General features: G+C 39.1%; 1 protein-coding gene across 9 annotated transcripts in view; it reads right to left on the bottom strand.

Annotated features, from left to right (window-relative positions):
- The window catches only part of SUGCT (succinyl-CoA:glutarate-CoA transferase), a 756,457-nt gene that overhangs the window by 572,027 nt on the left and 162,178 nt on the right, over positions 1 to 22,252 (bottom strand). For 8 of the 9 annotated variants that reach the window (XR_006409930.3, XR_008956284.1, XR_003317135.4 and 5 more), the window contains one exon: positions 21,785 to 21,880. The exons of the other annotated variant lie outside the window; for it this stretch is intronic. Coding sequence is in view for 4 of the 8 variants with exons in the window: in XM_026502829.4 (XP_026358614.1) it covers positions 21,785 to 21,880 (96 nt within the window). In the remaining 4 variants the exon portion in view is untranslated. The remainder of the gene's footprint in view (positions 1 to 21,784; positions 21,881 to 22,252) is intronic. 9 annotated transcript variants of the gene reach the window in all.

The following is a 22,252-nucleotide window of genomic DNA, read 5'->3' on the forward strand; positions in this document are numbered from 1 at the left end:
GAAAAAAAACCCATCATTTTGAGAAATCAAAGATGAGATTTGTTTTTATAAAAAATCTAAAACTAAACTTGAATTATTTGAAATAAGAGCAATAATTAAACACCCAAAATTAGAACAAAGACCTGGTGACAAATAAAGGCAATTAATAAAACTATAAGAAAAATTACAAAATTAGAGCAGCGGTCACAAAGTAATCTGAACAGCTGAAGAGACAAGAAACTACAATGAACTAAAAATTATTCCCCAAGAAAAAGCCCCGGAGTCAGAGATTTTAGGAAAGTTTTTTTTACAAAACATTCAAAGAAAACATACCTCTCCTATTACATAAAGGTCAGCTTCAAAGTTGCTTAGAGACTAGCTCTTAAATATTCCACAAAAAAAAGAAAGGATAATTATGTGACATAATAAGGTGTTAGTTAATGCTATGGTGGTAATCATGTTGCAATGTACAAATGTATCAAATAAATGTGTTGTATACCTTAAACTTATACAACGTTCTGTGTCAGTTATATCCTAATAATATAAAAAGATTTAAAGAAAGAAGTTCAAAGCTTCATAAAACTGGAAAACTTACTTTGATTCCCAAATCTAGCACTGCCCTCAAACTATAACCTAAAACATAAAAAAGAAAACTTAAGACTCAACACTTAGAAAAATAGATGTAAAAATTTTAAGTAAAATGCTACCAAATTAGATCAGCAGCATACTAAAGAAAAATAAATTATGACTGGATACAATTGGCCCCAGAAATATTTGAATAGCTCAATATTAAGAAATCTATTACACTAACGCATTAATTAGTAAGTGAAAGGGAAAATTCTTGCCCAAAAATTTGTATCTTCAGTGCAATTCCTAAGAAAACTTGAAAGGGATTTTTTTTTAAGATTTTATTTATTTATTTGACAGAGAGAGAGACAGCCAGTAAGAGAGAGAACACAAGCAGAGAGAGTGGGAGAGGAAGAAGCAGGCTCCCAGCGGAGCAGGAAGCCCAATGCGGGGCTCGATCCCAGGACCCTGGGATCACACCCTAGGCCAAAGGCAGACGCTTAACAACTGAGCCACCCAAGCGCCCCTTGAAAGGGGTTTTTAACTTGAAAAAAACTTTTTACCTATTTTGAAAGCTATCATCAACAAAAAATCTAAGTAAATGATGAAAATGAAAACAAGGGGCAGATGTTCACCATAGACTATTAGAGCACATTATAGAGTCCCAACGTGACACAGGTTTGAGAGGAGACATCAGTAGAATCAACAGAATCGAGAAGTCAGAAAATGACCAACATACGTAAATTTAATATGTGACGAAATTAACACTTTAAACAGTGGACAAATAATGAATTATTTAAATATTCTGGAATAATTAGCATATTATTAAGAGGAAAATACTGTTAAAATTTACTTCATATTACATAGCAAAATAAATTGCAGGTGAATTTAAAATCCAAAAAATGGGAAAACAAAATTATGAAAGTAATCTTAAGAATTACTCTAAAAACATAAATCTTAAAAGAGTGATGGATTTGATCCCACTTAAAAACCAAACTATTCCATATAAATAAAGCCACCACATATAAAATTCACATGTGAATAAGAAAAATACTGCAGGGGCGCCTGGGTGGCACAGCGGTTAAGCGTCTGCCTTCAGCTCAGGGCGTGATCCCAGCGTTATGGGATCGAGCCCCTCATCAGGCTCCTCCACTATGAGCCTGCTTCTTCCTCTCCCACTCCCCCTGCTTGTGTTCCCTCTCTCGCTGGCTGTCTCTATCTCTGTCAAATAAATAAATAAAATCTTTAAAAAAAAAAAAAAAAAGAAAAAGAAAAATACTGCAACTACGTATCAAAAGATTAATACCTTCAACATATAAAAAGTTTTACAAATCAATAAGAACAGATTAACTCCACAAATAGTTAACAGAACAAGAAATGCAAATAAGCTTACTAACCAATAACCAACAGAAAAACGGTAGTGTAGGTGAAGGAAGCAGAGCATATAAACCTCTAGGGTTGAGCTAGAGCACAAGACAAAGAGCAGGTGCTGATGACAGCTGCGGAGAGAGTGACAAGATACTAAGAATTTGAAATAGGAAAGAACAGGATACATCCCTTCTATGACATGTTAAGGAGTTTACATTTAAACTCAAGTGAAAAAGATGTACTTTTGATGCTTTTCAATGTCCTAAGTGACAATAATCAAACATAATAATCAAATCCATAAAAATGCTAGGAAAACCAAGTGGGTAATTTCCTCTTCTAAAAATCTTTGATAGTCCTATAAATGCCCGTTCATCACATCATCATTTTTAACCCATGTGACACTAAAACTCAGGGCCCTGAGATCATGACCTGAGCCACAGTGGAGTTGGCCACTCAACCAACCGAGTCACCCAGGTGCCCTGGAGACACTTGAAAGAAAGGGTCAGCAAACTTTTTTTATAAACGGCTCACTGTAAATATTTTCAGCTTTGCAGGGCATACAGTCTCGGTCACAACTCTTCTGTTGTCGCATAGTAGCCGCCATAGATAATACATGGTCAAATGACCATGTCTGTGATTAAATAAAACTTTATTTATGAACACTGAAATTTAAATTGCACATAATGTTCATGTGTTACATACTATCCATTTGTTCATGTGTTACATAATATTTATTTGATTTTTTTTTTTAACCATTTAAAAACGTAAAAACTATTCTTAGCTCAAAGACCACATAAGATCAGGCACAGGTTGAATCTGGCCCATGGGCCATAGTTTGCCAACCCCTGCTCCAAAGGACTGCCTGTTGCAATACAGGAAATGAACTAAATCAACCTGAAGGCAGGATGAGTACCGGGAGCTCATAATGAATGCTAAACAGTGGAAGGGCGAGATGGGCGTGCATATGAAGAGCTTGTAAATATCAAAATAAAATATACATGCTAATAAATAATGCAAACAAAAATGTCAATAAGGCAATGTTTTGGGAACTCATGTGTGGGGAAACACATCCCAAGCTGGCAATTTAAATTTATAATTTTCTGAGCTTTAGGAAGTAAGAAAGAAAACAGAGTGCAATTATTGAACCAGAATGTAGCTAACCACAGTTGCATTGGGCCTAATACAAGCATGTGGAGTGGCCACTATTCACCCTTCTGGAAACAGCCGTGAGGTTTACATGGAAGGTGGGGAGGAGAAAGAGATCAGACTTCCTACTAATAGAAATTTTTATAGGTGAAGAAGGGGCCAGGAATGGTCGGAAGAAAAAGATATATTTTCAAGTTTGAGGATCAGCCCAAGAGATTCTGCTCTTGATAAATTTTGTGAAATGCCATCATCTCTATAGGTATCTATGGTTACCTTTCCTTTTTCTTTTTTCCTAAAAGATTCTATGGCTGAAACAGCAGTCACAGTTTCAAAGAGGTTTCCGATTCCTTGGCTTTGGAAAAATCTGGATTTAAGTCCCAAGTCTGTCTCATTTGCTGTCACCCTGCCCAGAAACATTCTATGAGGTGGCATGCTGGTAATTATTATAGATAAGTATCATGAGTTACCAGTCCACAAATTAAGTTATATTTTGCAAGTAATTATAATAGCTGTGAGTTAGGGAGCTAACAGTAATCTCTAATAACTATAACAATAACAATCTTAGGAATTAACAGATGAATTAGGATAACATGTTGAGATAAACATGAGAGTGAAAAGCTGATGTAGATGTGTGTACTTGCATATAACTATGGAAATCACTCCATTGCTTAGCCTTGATTTTAAACAAACAAACAAAGATGTTTATCAACAGTCATTACTTCACATAGAAAGCTTCTTATATGCCATACTTCTAAAACCACTAAGATAGTTCAGGCTACCTCGCTTCAAGACTAAGGGAGACCAAATATTAAGATACTGGGATCTTCTCTTAACTTCTGATATTCTGGGACTGGAAGGTGTTGATACGGGTAATAAGTTGCCCAGACATTTTTTTAAAGGCTCTTGAGAATGAATGCCAAGTACTCTATACACTCTCCACAGGGCCCACCACTCTGAGTTAAACATCTAGTAATTATTAACGAAACAGCGGTGTGTACGTTTGTGTGGAGGGACCTTAATGACTGATTACTCTGTTGAAAAATCAGAGTTCAGAAACTGATTATCTGTCTCTCATGTACTTCCCTGAGATTTGGTTTCACCTTACGTTCCTCACCCTCGTCCACAAAGCAAGGAGTGACATCTCTGGTCTTTCTTCTCCGTTATTCTGCTATTCTATAACTTACAGAAAGGTAGCTTTCAACTAAGTATAAAGTCCTTAGTGACAATTAGAGCTGTTTAAAAATTAAATCGTCTTCCTTGTAAGAAGGGAGTTCCTTATAGTGGAGTTGGAGAAAAGCTGGGTCAGCATCCAGAATGGCATATCCTGGGCCAGGTGAGAGAATGAGTGATTTCTTCCAACAAAGTGGGTCTGATGTCATCAGGTCCCCTCCGAGACTCTGCATTCAAGAGTTGCCATGGACTGTGGTTCTGAGCAATTTTACGTATATTTAATTTGGTCCCCGTAACAATCTTTTGAGGACTGTGTCAGGAGTTGAAACCAGGTATATCTCATGCTCCTTTCTAAGATTGGAGAGTCAAAACCAAAACATTGCACAGACACAATGGTCTTGCTTCACATGGGATCCTCCGACACGTAGCCTGTTCATAAGGATGAAATGACAGTGGCGCCAAAGTCCCTTCCTGGCTCCTAAATGACAGCAGGTTTCTAAATCATTCGGAGCCCACAATTTTACAAGTTGAGTCTGGTTTCTCCCTAATTGGGAAGCACTTCTCACGGGACCAGAGCCTCCCTGCCACCTTCTTCTCCACTTAACGATCTTTTAAAAGCTCGTTCCTGTTGATTTCTAACTTCACTGGCCAAAAGAGCGCAGTACTGCACCTTCTGAAATTTCATTGCGTGCTTACTCTTCCAGATTATCTATAAACATGTTTACTAATGAAGCCCAGCAGAAATCCCTGGAGGGGCCTCCCTGTTTACACGTCTCCATCAACTGCAGGCTCACACATCTTTTTTCATTTCCTCCATTCATACCTATGTGTGACAAAATCGTCCTCCTAATACCACTGCAACACAGTTTGGAACAGCTTTGTTGTAAAACTCTGTAACTGACTCCTTGAAAGTCCAAACAAATTACGTTTGTTGTCTTTTCCTGGTGCTTCTGTGTCTCCTCCAACAATTCAGACATGTTCTAGAAAACAGAATGCTTTTCTCCATTCATTACACTAAGTGGCCAATGATCCTACAATTTTTGGAGTTTACCAGTATAAATGAGATTCACCAGTAGACTTCAGGGTCTTTACCTTAGAATGGAAACAAGAGTGGAAGTCACTAATAGTGAAAAATAAGTGCAGTAACTTATCTTACACTTGGGGATTTATTCCCTTGAGTTTCTTCAGACCCTTATAATGGATGCCACAAAGTTTCAGCAATTTACTTATATCGAGCACACCAAGCAGGTGGAACATCCGGTTCCCTTACTGCCATTTGATCTAATACTACATCTCTCGCCTCTTTGCTTCAAAAGACATGATGACAGTGGAAATTTCTATGTTTCAACAAAGACCAAAGCAAAGAATTCATTGAGGCTCCAGATCTCCTTTCTTCCCCATGAGCACATCTTTCGCACCCTGATCATGAAGCAGTCCCACTGATTCCCCAGTTGACCTTCTGTCTTTCATGTATAAAAAAGCTTTTATTTCTGGATGACGGTCCTTTTTGTGCTGTTTCTTCAATTCCTTTACAGTCTGACTTATTTACACCTGACCTGTCACACTTTGAGGCCTTCCCTGTTCTCACTTGAACGATCTTTTGCCTACTTCTCCTCCCCACCCCTACTTTTGCTTCTTCTACACTTCATGAGATGGATGCAAAAGTTTTTATATGAGCTCCTAATCTTTGGTATGTGACATATTTTCCTGCCCTTCCATTAATGTGTTTAAAGCATTTCCAGGTTTCCTACAAGTTACAGACTTTTTAAAATATTACTTTCAATGTTAACTTCATGCACACATTGATTTGATCATAGTTCCATTCTCTAAAACTGAATAATAATGTGACAGGATTTTTTTTTCTGCCTTTTACTCCCCTTCAGAAGGTTGAATGTAATTGAGTTGTGAGCATTATTACAATAGTCACAGATAATTTCCTGCACCAATCCCTGTCTAATCTTAGGCCCAAGTCCAGTATAATTCCATTCCTTCCTTAATTCCAAAACTTCCTGCCTTATGAAACAGGTATTTGTGTGAGATCTTCCAGTCTCAGGTTATGATTTCCCTGATAACTATTATTTGGTCTAATTTTCCAGTGTTATCTACAGAATTTCAATATCCTTACCCTAATTGGTTGGTCTTTGGTGGGGAATCTTAACCGGGGTCCAGGGATGGGTTCTAGGAGGTCTGAGAAGCTCTTGAAATCATAGGCAAAACCATGTATGTCTATAGGAATGTGTACTTTTCTGACAAAGAATTCCATAGTTTTCATCAATTTTCTCTCAGGAATTATGAAACAAACAAACAAAGAAGTTTAAGAGCCACTGGTCCACAATGTTCCCAAATATATAATTATTGAGCATGAATTTCTCATCCACAGAGAATTTATTTCTCCAGCACTATTGTGTACATTGTTGATTACTGTTTTATTATACCTATTGTTTTCATTATTTCTGTATATAAAATGTTATAACCCCATTGGTTCACCCACCCTTATATTCCCATAGATTTCCTAACCCTACAGTACCAGTTTTCTCCAGTTTCTATCAGTTTTCTCCTTCTACCAAGCCTAAGGGGGGAAAAATGGAATTGGGATCCTTACTTGCTACCAATCATTCTATCAACTCTTTTTTATACTTCTGGAGTTTATATATCCAGTATGCATTTAAATACTTGAGGCTTTGCTTCTCTACAAAACTGTCAATTTTCCGTTTATACGGATGGATAGTTTTGCCATCCCATCTTCATCCAACACACCACAGAATCCCCTTCTCCTCTCACTCCTCCTTCCCCACCCCACCAGCATCGCCCTAGCAAGGTCTGTGTCAAATTGGGTCTCATGCTTCCTCTGCACTTATCAACTTTCTCCCAATTTTTAGGTTAAACGCTAAACTGCCACTTAACAGATTTGCTACACACAGAGCTCATTTTCTGGCCCCCCACATTAACACAACACCTCAATGCACCATTATATTTGCTGAACAAACCTCAGATTCTTTTGCAATCTACACAGTAACACCATTATAAGTTTTGTGCCCTACCCCCTTCTTCTTTGAACCGGACTGAACTTACTGATTTGACTCCTTGCAATGGAAACAAGAAATGATATGGGAGGGAAAAAAAAGAATGTTCTGAGCCCTTTATCAGGTTTTTTGAGAACACATCTTAAACAATTACCAAAAATATATATTAAAATTAACTATGTAAAAAATAATCCAATGCAGATCCCAAAAGTCTACCAAAAAACGTGGCAGTGTATTTTTAAGATGCATCATGCTCATGATTCTTAATATTTTAAATCCTCTCCTACTTGAGGCAGCAGACTCAGACAGTTATGTTACATCAAAATCTCCATTGTTCTTCATCAACAGGATATTATCAAATGAAACCATAGGGCGGCTTACAATGCAATTGCAAAGACTCTTCTTACAAGGATGTTCTCAGGATGAAAGATCTCCTCAGACTTCCACACAGCAGCTTACCGAGGCTGCTGCTAACCAGGTCATGTCCCTGTGACCCCACGGTCCAGAGGTGCTCCAGGACCACAAAGGTCATTCCAAAGCAGTTAAGCCAATAAAGAGCAAGCAAGCTAAAACGTATGTTGCAGAAATACGTGGAGATTTGGCAGTTTGCATCTCAGGGGTTTTTGTCCATTAGAAACAACATTTAGGGGCGCCTGGGTGGCACAGCGGTTAAGCGTCTGCCTTCGGCTCAGGGCGTGATCCTGGCGTTATGGGATCGAGCCCCACATCAGGCTCTTCCGCTATGAGCCTGCTTCTTCCTCTCCCACTCCCCCTGCTTGTGTTCCCTCTCTCGCTGGCTGTCTCTATCTCTGTCGAATAAATAAATAAAATCTTTAAAAAAAAAAAAAAAAGAAACAACATTTAAATTGGTGAACAGGATCCTGGGCCAGCCTGTCACGTGGATGTACCGACTCAGGATCCTAACAATGCTCCCAGTTCTGCCAAACTCGATCACCATTTTATGACATGGAGGGAAAGTTACACTGAGAGTTGCAGTGTAGGCTGTGGGGAGAACTTCTCTTCTTGCTGCAGTCCTAGGATCCACGTCCTCCCCATCACTCTACTACCCTACTGATCTGCTCCCCACTGACCCACCTCCTCATCACACACACACACATACACACACACACACACACACATCTGCCAGGCAGAGGAAAGGAAGACTCCTCCTTGACTTGGAGCTGTCTAAGAGACAAAGTATAGGAACGGGGGCTCCTGCCACAGATGGTGGAGGTGAGAGTTGGGGATAAGCCACAGCTCTGGGGTCTGTGGGATGGGTACAATAATGATGATAAAAGCTACCATCAACTAACCATGAATGTCCCAGACTCTATGCCACATACTTTAAACGCACTGTCTTGCTGAATTATCACCACCACCCACGAGGCAGGAAATATTAACCCAATTTACAAACGAAACTGAGGCTCAGTGAAAGGAAGCAGTTTGCCCAAGGTCTGACTCCAAAGCCCAGGATTTTAAATAATACATCTGAAGTCTGCTGCTGTATCTGGCAGCATCTGATGTCTCAGCAGCAACAATTAAAAAGACAGGAGGGAAGGAAATTCAACAGTAAAGGAGATGGTGGTGGAAAATCCTATCCCTGCAGAAGCAGAAATCTGGACCGTGGCTAGGAATGGGAATGAGCATTTTGGGCTTGTTTTCCATAATTTCGATACTGCTTAAAAAAAATGAAATTGATTTTCAGTAAAATGCTTGGAATGCTTCCTTCTGCTCCTTGTCATTAAGAATCACATCATAATAAATGAAGTTGCAAAAAGAACTCGAAAGCTTAGAATATAACGGCCACCTTATTTTGAACAAAAGAAAAATTATGTTTAAGCTAGAACCATGTTGTTTTCACATCAATAAAAATATTTACTTGACTGAAATCAATCCAATTAAACATTCTGCATTTCTATGGTAATATTATAAATTAAATGCCCCTCCCACAGACCGAGAAGAGGAAACATAGACTCACCAAACATACCCAAGCACACACACACACACCTGCTACTTTATGAGTTGTTTGCTACCCTTGTTAACTGAAACAGATGAAAAACCACATCAGACTCAGAGGGAGGAGAGTTTTGCAAGGGTTTGATTTATTTCAAGAACTAACTTTTCTCAAGCTGGGCATCTGGCAAAAAAAAAAAAAAGAAAAAAAAGAAAGAAAGAAAAAAAAAGAAAAGAAAAAGAAAAGGATACTGTAAAGCATAGTCCTTAACCTTTTCACCCCCTTTCCTAATACGCAGACCTAACCAGTTGTTAACAGGACTTGTCCTAGAGGCCTCATATGTTTCTGGAAGTATGTCATCTCCCTGTGGAGTCTACTCTACAGTAAAAACTACCCATAAATGTCCCTTATATTCATCTTCATGGCTGGACTAATGCCCTACAAGATTATACTTGGGACATGTCTTTCTAAGCAGAAGTGAACTCGATCTTTTTTGTAAAACCACCTTTGAGACACCCCAAGAATTCAGAAAGGTCTGGACTTCCTCCCACAATCACATAGAGATTGATGCTAATTTCAGGATACAGCCTTGCTTCCTTTCTGCTCTCAATCACTTCTACGGAAATCAAACCTTTACGTTTATTCTGCATCACTGTGCTGGGTGGGCCAGGATGCTGCTCCTTCCGTAAGCCAGTCAGTCCGAGCAACTGCAGCATATTCTGTGCTAAGGTTATATAATGACAGAACTGGCCCAAGCAACAGGGGCCTCAAAGGAGGGAAATGGAAGGCATGAGTGCTAACTCAACAAAATGAAAATCAACCCCAGGAATCACTCGCCAGGACTTTGAACCAAAAAGAAAGGTAGCTTTACCTTAAATAATCAATGTGAACATCAGCAGCTCTAAGGATAGGGAGGAAATCACCTAATAATGTGCTCATTATTCACAGATCTTTTCCAAGTCCTCATTGAAAAGTGCCATCCCATTATCAGGTTACAAGAGTGACATCTAGTGGACTCTTAATGCAATGACCGAAAGGATTTCACATGGACGTCAGACGAGGGCTTCTCAAAATCTAAAGGGAAGTCAGAATCACCTGAGGATCTTGTTAAAAGGTGGATTCTGATTCAGTAGAATAAAGGAGAATCTATGAGTTCTAACAAGTTACAGGTAATGCTGATGCCACCGTTCTCTGAACCTTTAAGAGTGGCAAGGACCTAGGACATTTTGCACCTGCTTTTACCCTCAGGAAAGAAAAGTGGGAAAGGACATTTGAGAATCATTTCCAGGTTAAAATTAGGCCAAATGAATTAACGTGATTTTTTTTTTAGTTCCTAGTTGACTAGTCCAACTCAGCATGCACACTTACTATCTTCTGCCTGCACAGAGTCCCGACACCAGTATTCCTTGTCCTAAATGCCAGAAACAAAACTAAGAAGGGGATGCCTGAGTGGCTCAGACATTAAGCATCTGCCTTTGGCTCAGGTCATGATCCCGAGGTCCTGGGATTAAGCCCCGCATCGGGAATCCCTGCTCGGCGGGGAGTCTGCTTCTCCCTCTGCCTGCTGCTCCCCCTACTTGTGTTCTCTCTCTCTTTCACTATCAAATAAATAAATAAAATCTTAAAAAAAAAAAAAAAAACTAAGAAGGAAAAGACCTTCCTTCACAGCCACATTTATTTGTAAGATGATTTGCTCAAGTCCCCAACACAGGATCACTTCAGAACTTAACACCTTGCAAGTTTTCTTTCATTGTTATTATTTTATTTGCCCAATACTGAATTATAATATAAAAGTAATTTGTACCGGGGCGCCTGGGTGGCTCAGTCGATAAGCGTCTGCCTTCAGCTCAGGGCGTGGTCCTGGCGTTCTGGGATCGAGCCCCACGTCAGGCTCCTCCACTGGGAGCCTGCTTCTTCCTCTCCCACTCCCCCTGCTTGTGTTCCCTCTCTCACTGGCTGTCTCTCTCTCTCTTTCAAATGAATAAATAAAATCTTTAAAAAAAAAAAAGTAATTTGTACCATATCAGAACTCGGTTCTTTTTCCCCCAGGTACCCTGCACCTGAGCAGGAAGCCATCGGGGTATTGTCCAAGCGCCGAGCACACCTACTCAGAATTTCAGCAACATTTGCTGTGGACACCCCAAAGAACAGAACAGGATGTGTGACTACATCCAAATCCAGCCGTTTCTCAGAATCCAGTCCTATGTGATTTATCTGAGCCAGAGAACCCTGACCTCCACGCACAGCAGGCTAGACTCTCCGCTGTAAGGTGAGGTGTGAGCTGCTCCACAGAGGGGCTCTGCCAGGCCCCATTCGGACTCCTCGCTCCAGAGCCTCCACCTCAGCCACGGTAGACCCTGTCTTTGGTTCTAGGTCACAGTTCTGGGAGCCATCAACAGGGAGGAAAATCAGTCTCTCTTTCTCCAAACACGCACGCAAACATGTACAAAACCCGCTTTCTAGTCCAGTAAAACCCTTTAGGACACGTGGATTGATCTAAGACGATCCTTTCTTAAGCAGTGGAATTCCTATTTCAAACAAGCAAACAAATCAAAGTGGAGCTGTTTTGGCTGAAACAGAGCTGGAATACTTGGAGATCTGCCTACTTGATTTCTCCCCCAGGCTGCCCCTCGCCCCACACCCTTGAATGCCCTTCTTCATGCCCCAAACACTTCTTCCCACCCTAAACCCCACCCCCCCTACCACCCAGTTTGAATCAGAAATGATGGGTCTCACACTAGCTAAAACTATCCCAAACTCCTTTATCACTCAAGGACAATATTGTTTTCATTACCCAGATGGAGCTAGAGATACCTGTTTCACTATAACTCAACTTAGTTATGTTGCTAACAGTTTTAGCATTGGCAATCAAAGGATTTATTCCAAAGATGTACAACCTGATTTCCTGATGGAAATTTGCTTTTAAGTCATAATTAAGGATCTCTGTGATGAGTAAACAACAGAATTGTTTATACCTCTTCAATTACTCTTGGCAGTCCTAAAGGGGAAAATAGGTAGAGGAAAATGTCACAGAATTCTTTCTCAAAAGGGGGACGAAGATAGAATATGAAACTCAACATGCCAGTTTCAGTAAGTAGCATAGCATCACTTGCCAACATACCAGGGAGCCTCCGCCTCGGTTAGAATCCCAGTTACTCCACTTACATGGGACCTGGGGCAAGTGAGTTACCTCTATCCTCAGTCTCCTCATCTGAAAGTGAGTACAGCAGCAATACCTATTCACAGGGCTGTTGTGAAGACTGAATTAATATATGCAAGGTAGTTAATAACGGAGTCATCATTCAATAAATGTTACCTCTAATGATGATTACAATTATTAATTCAATATTATTAAGAATAATGACTTATTAATATTCTTCTTTAACTGAATATTCAAAATGGTATTTGATTCTCTTGGATAATTGTAGCCAAATATTTTTAGGTATGATTTATTCCTTTTTTTATATTCAAGTATAATTAACCTACAATGTTATATTAGCTTTAGGTATAGAGTACAACAATATAATTCTATAAATTTCTCAGTGTTCCTCAAGATAAGTGAATTCTTTTTTTTTTTTTTAAAGATTTTATTTATTTGGTTGACAGAGACAGCCAGCGAGAGAGGGAACACAAGCAGGGGGAGTGGGAGAGGAAGAAGCAGGCTCATAACACAGGAGTGTGATGTGGGGCTCAATCCCATAACGCCGGGATCACGCCCTGAGCTGAAGGCAGACGCTTAACGACTGCACCACCCAGGCGCCCCAAGATAAGTGAATTCTTAATCCCCTTTATCCATTTCACCCACTGCCCACCCACCTCCCCTCTGGCAACCACCAGTGTGTTCTTTGTATTTAAGAGTCCGTTTTTGTGTTTGTCTTTTTTTGTTGTTGTTTATTTGTGTTTTGTTTCTTAAATTTCACATATGAATGAAATCGTCTGGTATTTGTCTTTCTCTGACTTATTTCATTTAACATTATACCCTCTAGGTCATCCATGTTTTCGCAAATGGCAAGATTTCATTCTTTTTTATGGCTGAGTAATATTCCAGTGTGTGTGTGTGTGTGTGTGTGTGTGTCCACGCACATCTTCTTTATCCATTTATCTACAGATGAACACTTGAGTTGCTTCCGTATCTTGGCTATTGTAAATAATGCTGCATATATCTTTCCAAATGCATATATCTTTCCAAATTAGTATTTTCGTTGTCTTTGGGAACTACTGGATCTTATGATAATTTTATTTTTAATTTTTTGAGGAACCTCCATACTGTCCTCAACAGTGGCTGCACCAATTTGCATTCCCACCATCAAATTTTAGTCAAAATTGAGAGGCATAAACAACATACAGTCCCATCGATTCTGCATATGTATTGGGAATACTGAGAATGCAAGAGAAGCTAATAAGATCCTAAACGAAGTTCAGATATATTCCTTAACATACAGTGCCTGTCCTTGTGTCTCTTTCTAGTTCACCTCTTAGTGAAATGCATTTAAAAAAAACACAGTTGTCAGCTGGAGGCAATTCTGATTTTTAAAAATTAGATTAGTTTTTGAACAGTCATAACTATGATTATTCTTTGTGCAGTATGTTCTCCTTAAACATCATATTGTCTAATTTATTTTAAATTTAAGAATTTTATTTGAAATCAAAGCAAGCTGAACTTTCTCTTGGGAGAAGCCCAGAGGGTAGCAGCTATCATGCCAGCAGCTTGGCATATCTGCCCTTTTTTATCTGCCTGCCACACTGCTCAATTATCTATATTCTTAGGACTGTGCCAAAGTCCTGGCCACTTGACTTCAAAGTAACCAGAATCTTCAAATAAAAAAAAAAAATTGTCTTGTTTTAACAAGAATCCAAAATTCATAAGGACCTGAGGCACACATAAGCTTCATAACAAATATTCAAAAGCTACCTTGTCAAAAGCTTTAGAACAAAGGGGGATGGGAGAAATTCAGACAATTCATGCCTTAATTTACCAAAAAAAAAAGACTTGTGAATATTCTAACATGTCAGTTCTGAGTAATCCAAAAGTTCTCAGAAACCTGTGAGATGTAATCTAATGTCTTCCCTATCATCAGCACTTCTGTTTCAAATGAATCTCTAGGTATTTTTTACTGGGTAAACATTATCAAAGTTCACTTCAGTCTTAAGGTTACAAGAAGAGATGTTTAAAATATTCTGTAGTTCTCTCACTTTTTAAAACTGGGGGACCAATTGCCACAATTTTTGGCTCTCAAAGGGAGATGTATCTTCTATAGAGATAGGTTCCCATCTTGTGGGCTTCTCAGAGATTACTTCTGAAAATCATTTTTGCCATGCTTCATTTTGTTAGCCATGAATTTAGACTAAATCCCAATAACTAGATAATTCAGTAAACTAGAAGACCTATTCTCTTTGACAACTAGGTGATATTGGTATATACAATTCTCCTCAAACTATATTTCTTTCAAGAAGTTGATAAGAGAGCTCAAGTTCTCAGCACAAGGAGAATTTTTTTTCCTTTTTTCTTTTTCTCTTTTTTTCTTTGTAACTATAAGAAAATATGGATGTTAGCTGAAGCTATTGTAGTAATCTTTTCACAATATATGTGAACCATATTAAACCATCACATCATATGCCTTAAACTTACACAGTGATGTATATCAATTATTGTTCAATAAAATTGAGGGAAAAAAGAATGCTACATTTTGGTAATGGCTCAACTCTATAATTTCTTTAAAAGATGATCTAAGAACAGTTTTTTAAAACAAACAAAAATACCACAGCACATTGCTCTCCTTTCCATTTGAGAAAAAAAAAAAAAAAGAAATTGAAGTAGAAATTCCCTTAAGAAAGAAATTCAGCTACGTATCTTTATTCTTTATTTTCTCTGCCCCTAAGCTGCCATGCATAGTTTTCATAGAGATTATTTGGTAGCTTCCTAGAAACTATTTTACAAAGTTATAATCATTAAGTCAACAAAAATAATAATAGAAGCCACTTTCCATTGAATTCTTACAAGAGTCAGGTACGGCACAAAACACCTAGCATACGCTATCTCATTTAATTCCTTCAAAAACATGGAAACAACCATCATTATTGACCTTTTCGCATAGGAAGCAACTAGTAGTCGGGATATTAAAAGACTTGTCCATGATATCACAGTCAGTAAGTAGCAGAGCCAAGTTATGAACCCAGGTCTGACTCCAAAGCTCACACTTCCCCAGTTGCGCCCGCTGTAGGGCTTCTGAACTCCTTGAGATCAAGCGCCCAGTTCTTCTTCACCTGGAAGCCTTCAGGAACTAAACCGCTGCCTACTCCATGTGAGACTCAAGAAATTGTTGCTTAAATGAAGAATCAAGAGTCATTTGAAAGCATAAATTGAAAACGTGGTGGACAGAAACCTACAATTAATTGTCCCATAGCTCAGAATTAAAATATATTTCCAGGTCACTTATAAGGATTGATACCTTCTAGAATCATAATAAATAGGTTATTTGTCAAAGAGATGATGGAAAAAGATTAAAAGAATTCTACCATCTATCAAAGAAACTAAAAGACAGGCATCCACAATGTATCAAGCACCAAAAGAACTACAAGTTTGGATATGGCAGGAAAGGAAACAAGTTTTGAAATATTAAAACCACGGTTCTGATCCAGGTTCTTTGACTTTCTACCTACGGCCATAGCAAAGTTGTTTTCTCTCTCTTGGTCTCCCTTTTGTCAATATAAAATAAGAAAAAAAAATTATATATATATATATATATATATATACATATATATATATGTACATAAAATGGTGACAGAGTATATGTTCAATGGAAGCCTGCATCATTATTTTACTGTTATTACCAAGGTATCACTTAAATTAAATATGCAATACATTCAAATTATACTTTCAAACTTCGGTGATTGGTTTATAGTGTAACTCTGGTAAAAAAAAAAAGTCACACAAGAGGCACATGTATATCATTTACATTTTCACTTTTTGAAAAATCCTTAACACAGGTTAAAAAAAAAAAAAGATTCCCAAGCTTACCTAATCTGTTATGATTGAACAGTATTTTAACGTTTTCTAAGGAATGATAGCAAAGTGCTGCATCTCTTCAAACTTGGAATTTACTGCCTGTCTGAGTCTCTGCTTGTGCCAAATTAAATATACAGTATAATGTCCATACCAGAAATAACACAGTACAGCTTCCTGTTCTATTCCTTGGTTGAATGAGCCCAAACTGAGGGAAGGGAGACATGATTTTATTTAATCATCTGAATAATTGTTTTCTTCAATTTCTTGAATTAGAAGGTACTCCAGGGAAGAAAAAAAATAAAAAGAAAAAGGTTTAAAAGAAATTGCCATGTGAATTATCAGGCCATTTAAAGGAATAATTCTTTTTGAAGGCCCTCCATCTGAAAGGCTCAAGAAAAAGCATAAAAAGAGTCATGTTAATGAACTGCTCAGAAAGTCAACTTCCCTTAGTTACTTCACAGCACCCAAACTGCTGAGGACTGAGGACTATAACATCTCTTGGCCTGTGAGGTACAAGTAAATTGTACACTAGTGCCTCTTCCCAGCAGATAACAGCCAAAACTCTTTTGAGGAATTTTGTAAAGAAGAGCATGGAGAAATGGGATGGTGGATGGAAAAAGATGCCCTGGGGGTCTAAGGAAGGTTGCTGGGTTTTTTTAAGGTTAAGGACATGGTCATATGATTACCCACTGATAAATAATGCAGGTGTTAGAGGAGATAAGGTGCAAGAGGGAAAATATGGGAGTTTTAAGTAGGGAAAATACGGAAAAGTACAAGTCATCCATTGTGACAGGAGGGAATGAAGTGAACACACAAGTAGGAGCTTGGGGAGTATGGCAGAGGAGAGATGAAATAGTTCTCTTCCAACTGCATCCGTTTTCAGTGAAACAAGAAACCATCTTTGGCTAAGGATGAGGAGGAGGGGAAGATCTGAGGAGGGAAAAGAAGTGAAATAGTCATCTCAGAGAAAATACATTTGTAGGTAGTGTGCCAGGATTGTGGGTAAGGCTGAGGGACCACTTGAGAAAGACGGTCATGAACTGAGCGTGAGATTGTCAACGTGGTAGCTATGTTTTCCACCAGCCATACACTACGTGACTGTGGGCATGGAATAGAAGGAGAATTAAGTTTAATCGGCAGTGGGATTCTGCCTGCTGAATACAAAGGAGATGGTATAGTCCCTAAGAATAATAAAGTCTCGATCGGGAACCTTATTGCTCCTAGCACAGCATCAATATCACCTGGAATCAGGCAACGCATCTTCACAAGATCTCTATTTAGAGATTCAGATGCGTGTGAAAGTCTGAGAAATACCTGAGTGGTGGCCAAGTGAAAACAAGAAAAATCATTAAGAGCCACAGGAGGTTAAAGAAATGAGAGGCCAGGCTGTCGCTGGGGTCATCTACATGGATTGTAAAGCCACCAAGATTGTTGACAGAAGAAATAACTGGGTCAAAGGAAGAGATGCACAGAGCCATATGGGAATGACTGTCCAGGTCATAACAGGTGACCTGGAAGGCTTGGAGTCCTGGTGGTGATTGAGGCAAATGTGTAAAGGATGCTGGGACTGCTGTTCTTTTAAGGGAAGGAGGTAGTTGCGTTTGTCTCCTCCTCCAGATGGGTCTCTTGGGCAGTTTATACCAATCGCGAGGGCGACACTGTCACTGAAGAGGCTGTGGTTTTACGAGGAGCATACAGAACCCCGTGAGCTCCCCGTGAGGGCCTGCTGCAAGCAGCACAGACTGGGAGAGAGATGGTCTTATCAGGAACACAGAGAGAGCTGAGTAGGCTGCCATCAGAACCGCACGCCAGCATGCTCCTTAGGGCACAGAAGCAGTAAGTACATCGTTAAGCATCTAGGATAAAGGTGGCCACCCAGCAAACACAATAATTCTGTTTAAGAGTAGAGAAACTCATTGACCTCAAAGAGAAGCAGAAAACAAAAAGGAAGAGGAAGAACAGAAAGGATGGGGAGATTCATATGCTCTTCAGGAAAGTGAAACTCCCTAGTAGCAGCCAAAGTATACGGTTAAGAAAGGTGAGGCCTCCTATCTGGGGCTGTACAAGTTTCGTCTATAAAAATCTCCCCCATTTTCCTTGAAAATATACAGTATAGTCTCCTCTCTTCATGAACATATTTGTGGATCTTTTATGATACTGGAGAGAGCTAGAGGTCAGTGAGGATCATGAGCCCACAAAACAGAGGAGAACACGCAGATTACAGGCTCCCAGGATGTTGAAGAAATCTGAGAGAGAGTTTTGGATAAAAGCAGGTTATGAAAGTAGGGGGATTATGATGTTAACCATATATGTAAAAGGGAGTGGCCCCACTGATAACGATGTTACACAATAAAAGATATTCTTTTTAAAGACCCACCAACTGCTTTCTCTGCACTCTCCTCTCCCATCCCCCACAACCCTCCTGTCATAAATATAATTGTCTGAAAGGCTGAGAAACATTTCAGGGCGCCTAAGTGGTTCAGTCGATTAAGCCTCTGCCTTCGGCTCAGGTCATGATCCTGGGGTCCTGGGATAGAGCCCCATGTTGGGCTCCCTGCTCAGCAGGGTGTCTGCTTTTCCCTCTGCCCCCTCCCCCTGCTCATATTCTCTCAAATAAATAAATTCTTTAAAATATATATATATATATATATATATATATATATATTTACATGAACATTATGTAATTATTAATCCCTTGGGCTCTGTGTTTCCCAGGGGCAATGCCCAACGGTAATGGAAGCACTGAAATCTATAAGTTCTTTTTAAAAATCTGAATTGTCACGGGGTGTCTTGGTGGGTCAGTTGGTTAAGCATCCAACTCTTGACTTTGGCTCAGGTCATGATCTCAGGGCTGTCAGATCGAGCTCCAAGTTGGGCTCCATACTCCAAGTCAGCTTGTCCCTCCTCCTCCCCCTCCTTGTGCTCGCTCTCTCCCTCTCTCTCCCTCTCTACGCCACCCCACTCTAAAATAAATAAATAAATAAAATCTAAAAATCTGAAAAGCATCCACCAATATGTTCAACAAGCAGCAAAAGGACTATCCCAATGCTGTCTACTTTTGTTTAGCTTACTCATTTTCAAAGGTTGGCAAAGAATAGTGAGGAAAGAACACAAGTGGATAATCAATCTGAGAAATTAAAAATTGCATGTATGTAAAATAACACACAAATCAAGGATCACTACTTTTCAGAAATTTACATTCATGCATTCAAGGTCTGTGATCTTTCAGATGGGGTTCAACAAGAATTAAGGAGAGTGAGCAGGGTACTGAACTAATTCCTGAGACCATCAGGGTCTTCCATTACAGACTTTCAGCTCAAAACTCAGACAACTCATATTAGATGCAAAGCTATAATTATTATAGAAAACTGAATTATAATTATCCTGGCACTCACCCATAAAAATATTTCCCAAATCTATTTTAAAAATTAAAAACAGACCAAGGTCTAGAAGCATATCTAGGATCCATCTTAGTATGCTAGTTTCATTCAAGCTGAATTTGCATTTGTTCCTTAATCATAGTGCTGAACCAGTCCTCTACCAAGAGGAAACAAATTAATTCTGAGTTCCTGAGGAAAGACCCTAGTAGATCTTCTCTTATTTCTTACAGATAATAAAGCTGCAATCAACTAGATCAAATAAGTACAGTATCCACTTTATGTGACTGGGACAATTCAAGCAGGAAAAGTATCGTTCTGTCTTTAAAGAATATACACACACACATACACACACACACACACAGAATCTCCCATATCCTTTGCCTAGCATAATAAAAGCCAAGGATTCTAAATTTCTTTTTACCTCACAGTGAAATACTTGAGAGCATACCCAAGATGTCAGCGCTCTTGGTGCGAACATTCAGGAGGGACAGCAGAGGTCTACGACAAACTTTTTTAAAAGACATTCTTTAAAAAAAAATAAGCAAAAAATAAACTATAAACCTTATACTAGAACATAGTGAACACCTCTCACGTGATGTGATGTGGAATTATACCAGAAAGAGCTCCAAGTCAAAAACACTTTCTCCACACACCAAAAACTTAAGGCTGGACTTCCATTATTAGCGATGAATTCCCATGGGTTCCAACGTTTCCCTCTGCTAAAATGCCTGTGAATGGGATTTCCATTGTCAATGATGAGGCTCAGTTAGTTGATGCAACCCTTTAGCTAGGAGCAAGTCTGATGGGGAGGGTGTGGGTTGGAGTAGAAGGCGGCACTGGAATCACAGCGCCCTCCTGTCAAAGGTAGCAGTATCTGAAAGACTAGTCCACAAGGAGGCAGATCAGACTTGGCATCCATGTATTCAATACAGGTGTCAAATTTCCTATCTGAGAAGTGAGAAGGCTAAATTTGATGATTTCTAAAAAGTACAAAATTGTCAATTTTGTGAAGCGTGGTAGGTCTGGCTAAGAAGTGTAAGGGTTAGCCACAAAGCGCTCAGAAGTAGGGAACCAAAATGTCACCAATGCTGGTCATAAACGCGCTGCTGAAGAAAAAAGGGCAGGCACTAAAGAAAATGTTCTACAACTGTAACTATGTCAAAAGGCAGTTCTACAGGGAAATCATAGTAACGCCTGACGTGTAAAGAGACCATAAATAGAAATAGAGAAAAATTCTAGGCTCATATTGGGTCACTGAATTGCTCAAATTTGTATTTAAAAAAATGGGAAGCAAACTAGTCTGGCCGAAGGCAATAATGTTCTTAAGACTAAAAGGATGATTAGCAGTGTTGATGGATTTGCTGGTAAATGGGAAATGCTGGCTTTGATGTGTTCTGTCAAGAGCACTCGCTCCAAAATGGCCACAGTAAAATTCACTCCTTCATTCAACAGATATTAATACGGTGCCTGGTACATAATTCTGCGGGATGTGAGAAAGGATACAGTGATGAAAAAGACACTCTACTCTTAAACTTCCAACATCTGACAGAAGACGTAACAGATATATCAGTAAATACAGTGCAAAATAATACAACTGAGTCAAGCCAAAGGTTAGGGGTTTGGAAGAAGAGTTGGAGTTTTTGTTCTCATTTTCATTTGCGAAGGATCACAGTTCCTTCACATATTCACTCACACTAGCCAACGTCAAGAATTTCTAAGGACAAGTTTAGACACTTAATAAAGAACAGCAGTTCCTGAACCATCTGCTTTGCTCTGAAAATAAAGATCCGTCACATGCAAATTTTCATTTTACTCCAACCCTGTGAGAATATTATTGTCAGCTGGGGTAGGTAACATTTGGTTTATAATTGACATGGTGAACAAACCATGCTTTATAAAATGGCTACAATCAGTTTTTCTTTGGGGTGAAAAAAAACAAACCATCATATGAGGCCAAAAGTCACTCACTTTCAGCAAGTTCCTTTGATCCATTTAAGTGTCCTGTTACTAATCTTCCGATGAAGAAATGTGCAAAACACAGAATTTAAAATGAACAACAGAACCTTGTTGTAGTCAGACAAAGAAATATAACAGAATATCCTGAAAGGTTTTTTTTTCTAAAAAAGGGAAATAATCTCCCAAAACTGCAGATCAGAGTAGCCCAACCCTATGTTGTGTGTATCATTCCTACCTGGTAAGGAACAATACTGCCGTGAGCTGTGCCCCAACGTTTCGCTTCCTTTTGGCCAATAAGATAATTAGCAGCTACCTGGGTCAAACATGCCACCTGCCAGGAGAAAAGAAGGAAAAAAAAAAAAAAGATAGTTTAGCCACAGTCATAAGCAGAAGATTATACTACGAAAGTTCTCATTTGAATTTATTTCATGTCACTGAAAAAAAAAAAAGAGAGAGAGAGAGAGGAACAACTCCATCATCATACAAAGAAAGGAAGAGTAGTATTACGTTATTGCGTGAGAGTAAGTATGAATAACGTTCGGCACTCGAAAAGATCACCTGAAGACAGGTTGACCCAGTAGATAAAACCTTGGGCCAGCCGTTAGCATCAAAACTATGGCAAAATACATCAGCAGTCAGTACATTCCTTTCCCCTCCTCACCCACGTCCTTTTACTTACTGTCAAGATGACAACAAAAGAGCC

Source organism: Ursus arctos, unplaced genomic scaffold, assembly GCF_023065955.2.
Source record: "Ursus arctos isolate Adak ecotype North America unplaced genomic scaffold, UrsArc2.0 scaffold_3, whole genome shotgun sequence".
NCBI classification, from domain to species: domain Eukaryota; kingdom Metazoa; phylum Chordata; class Mammalia; order Carnivora; family Ursidae; genus Ursus; species Ursus arctos.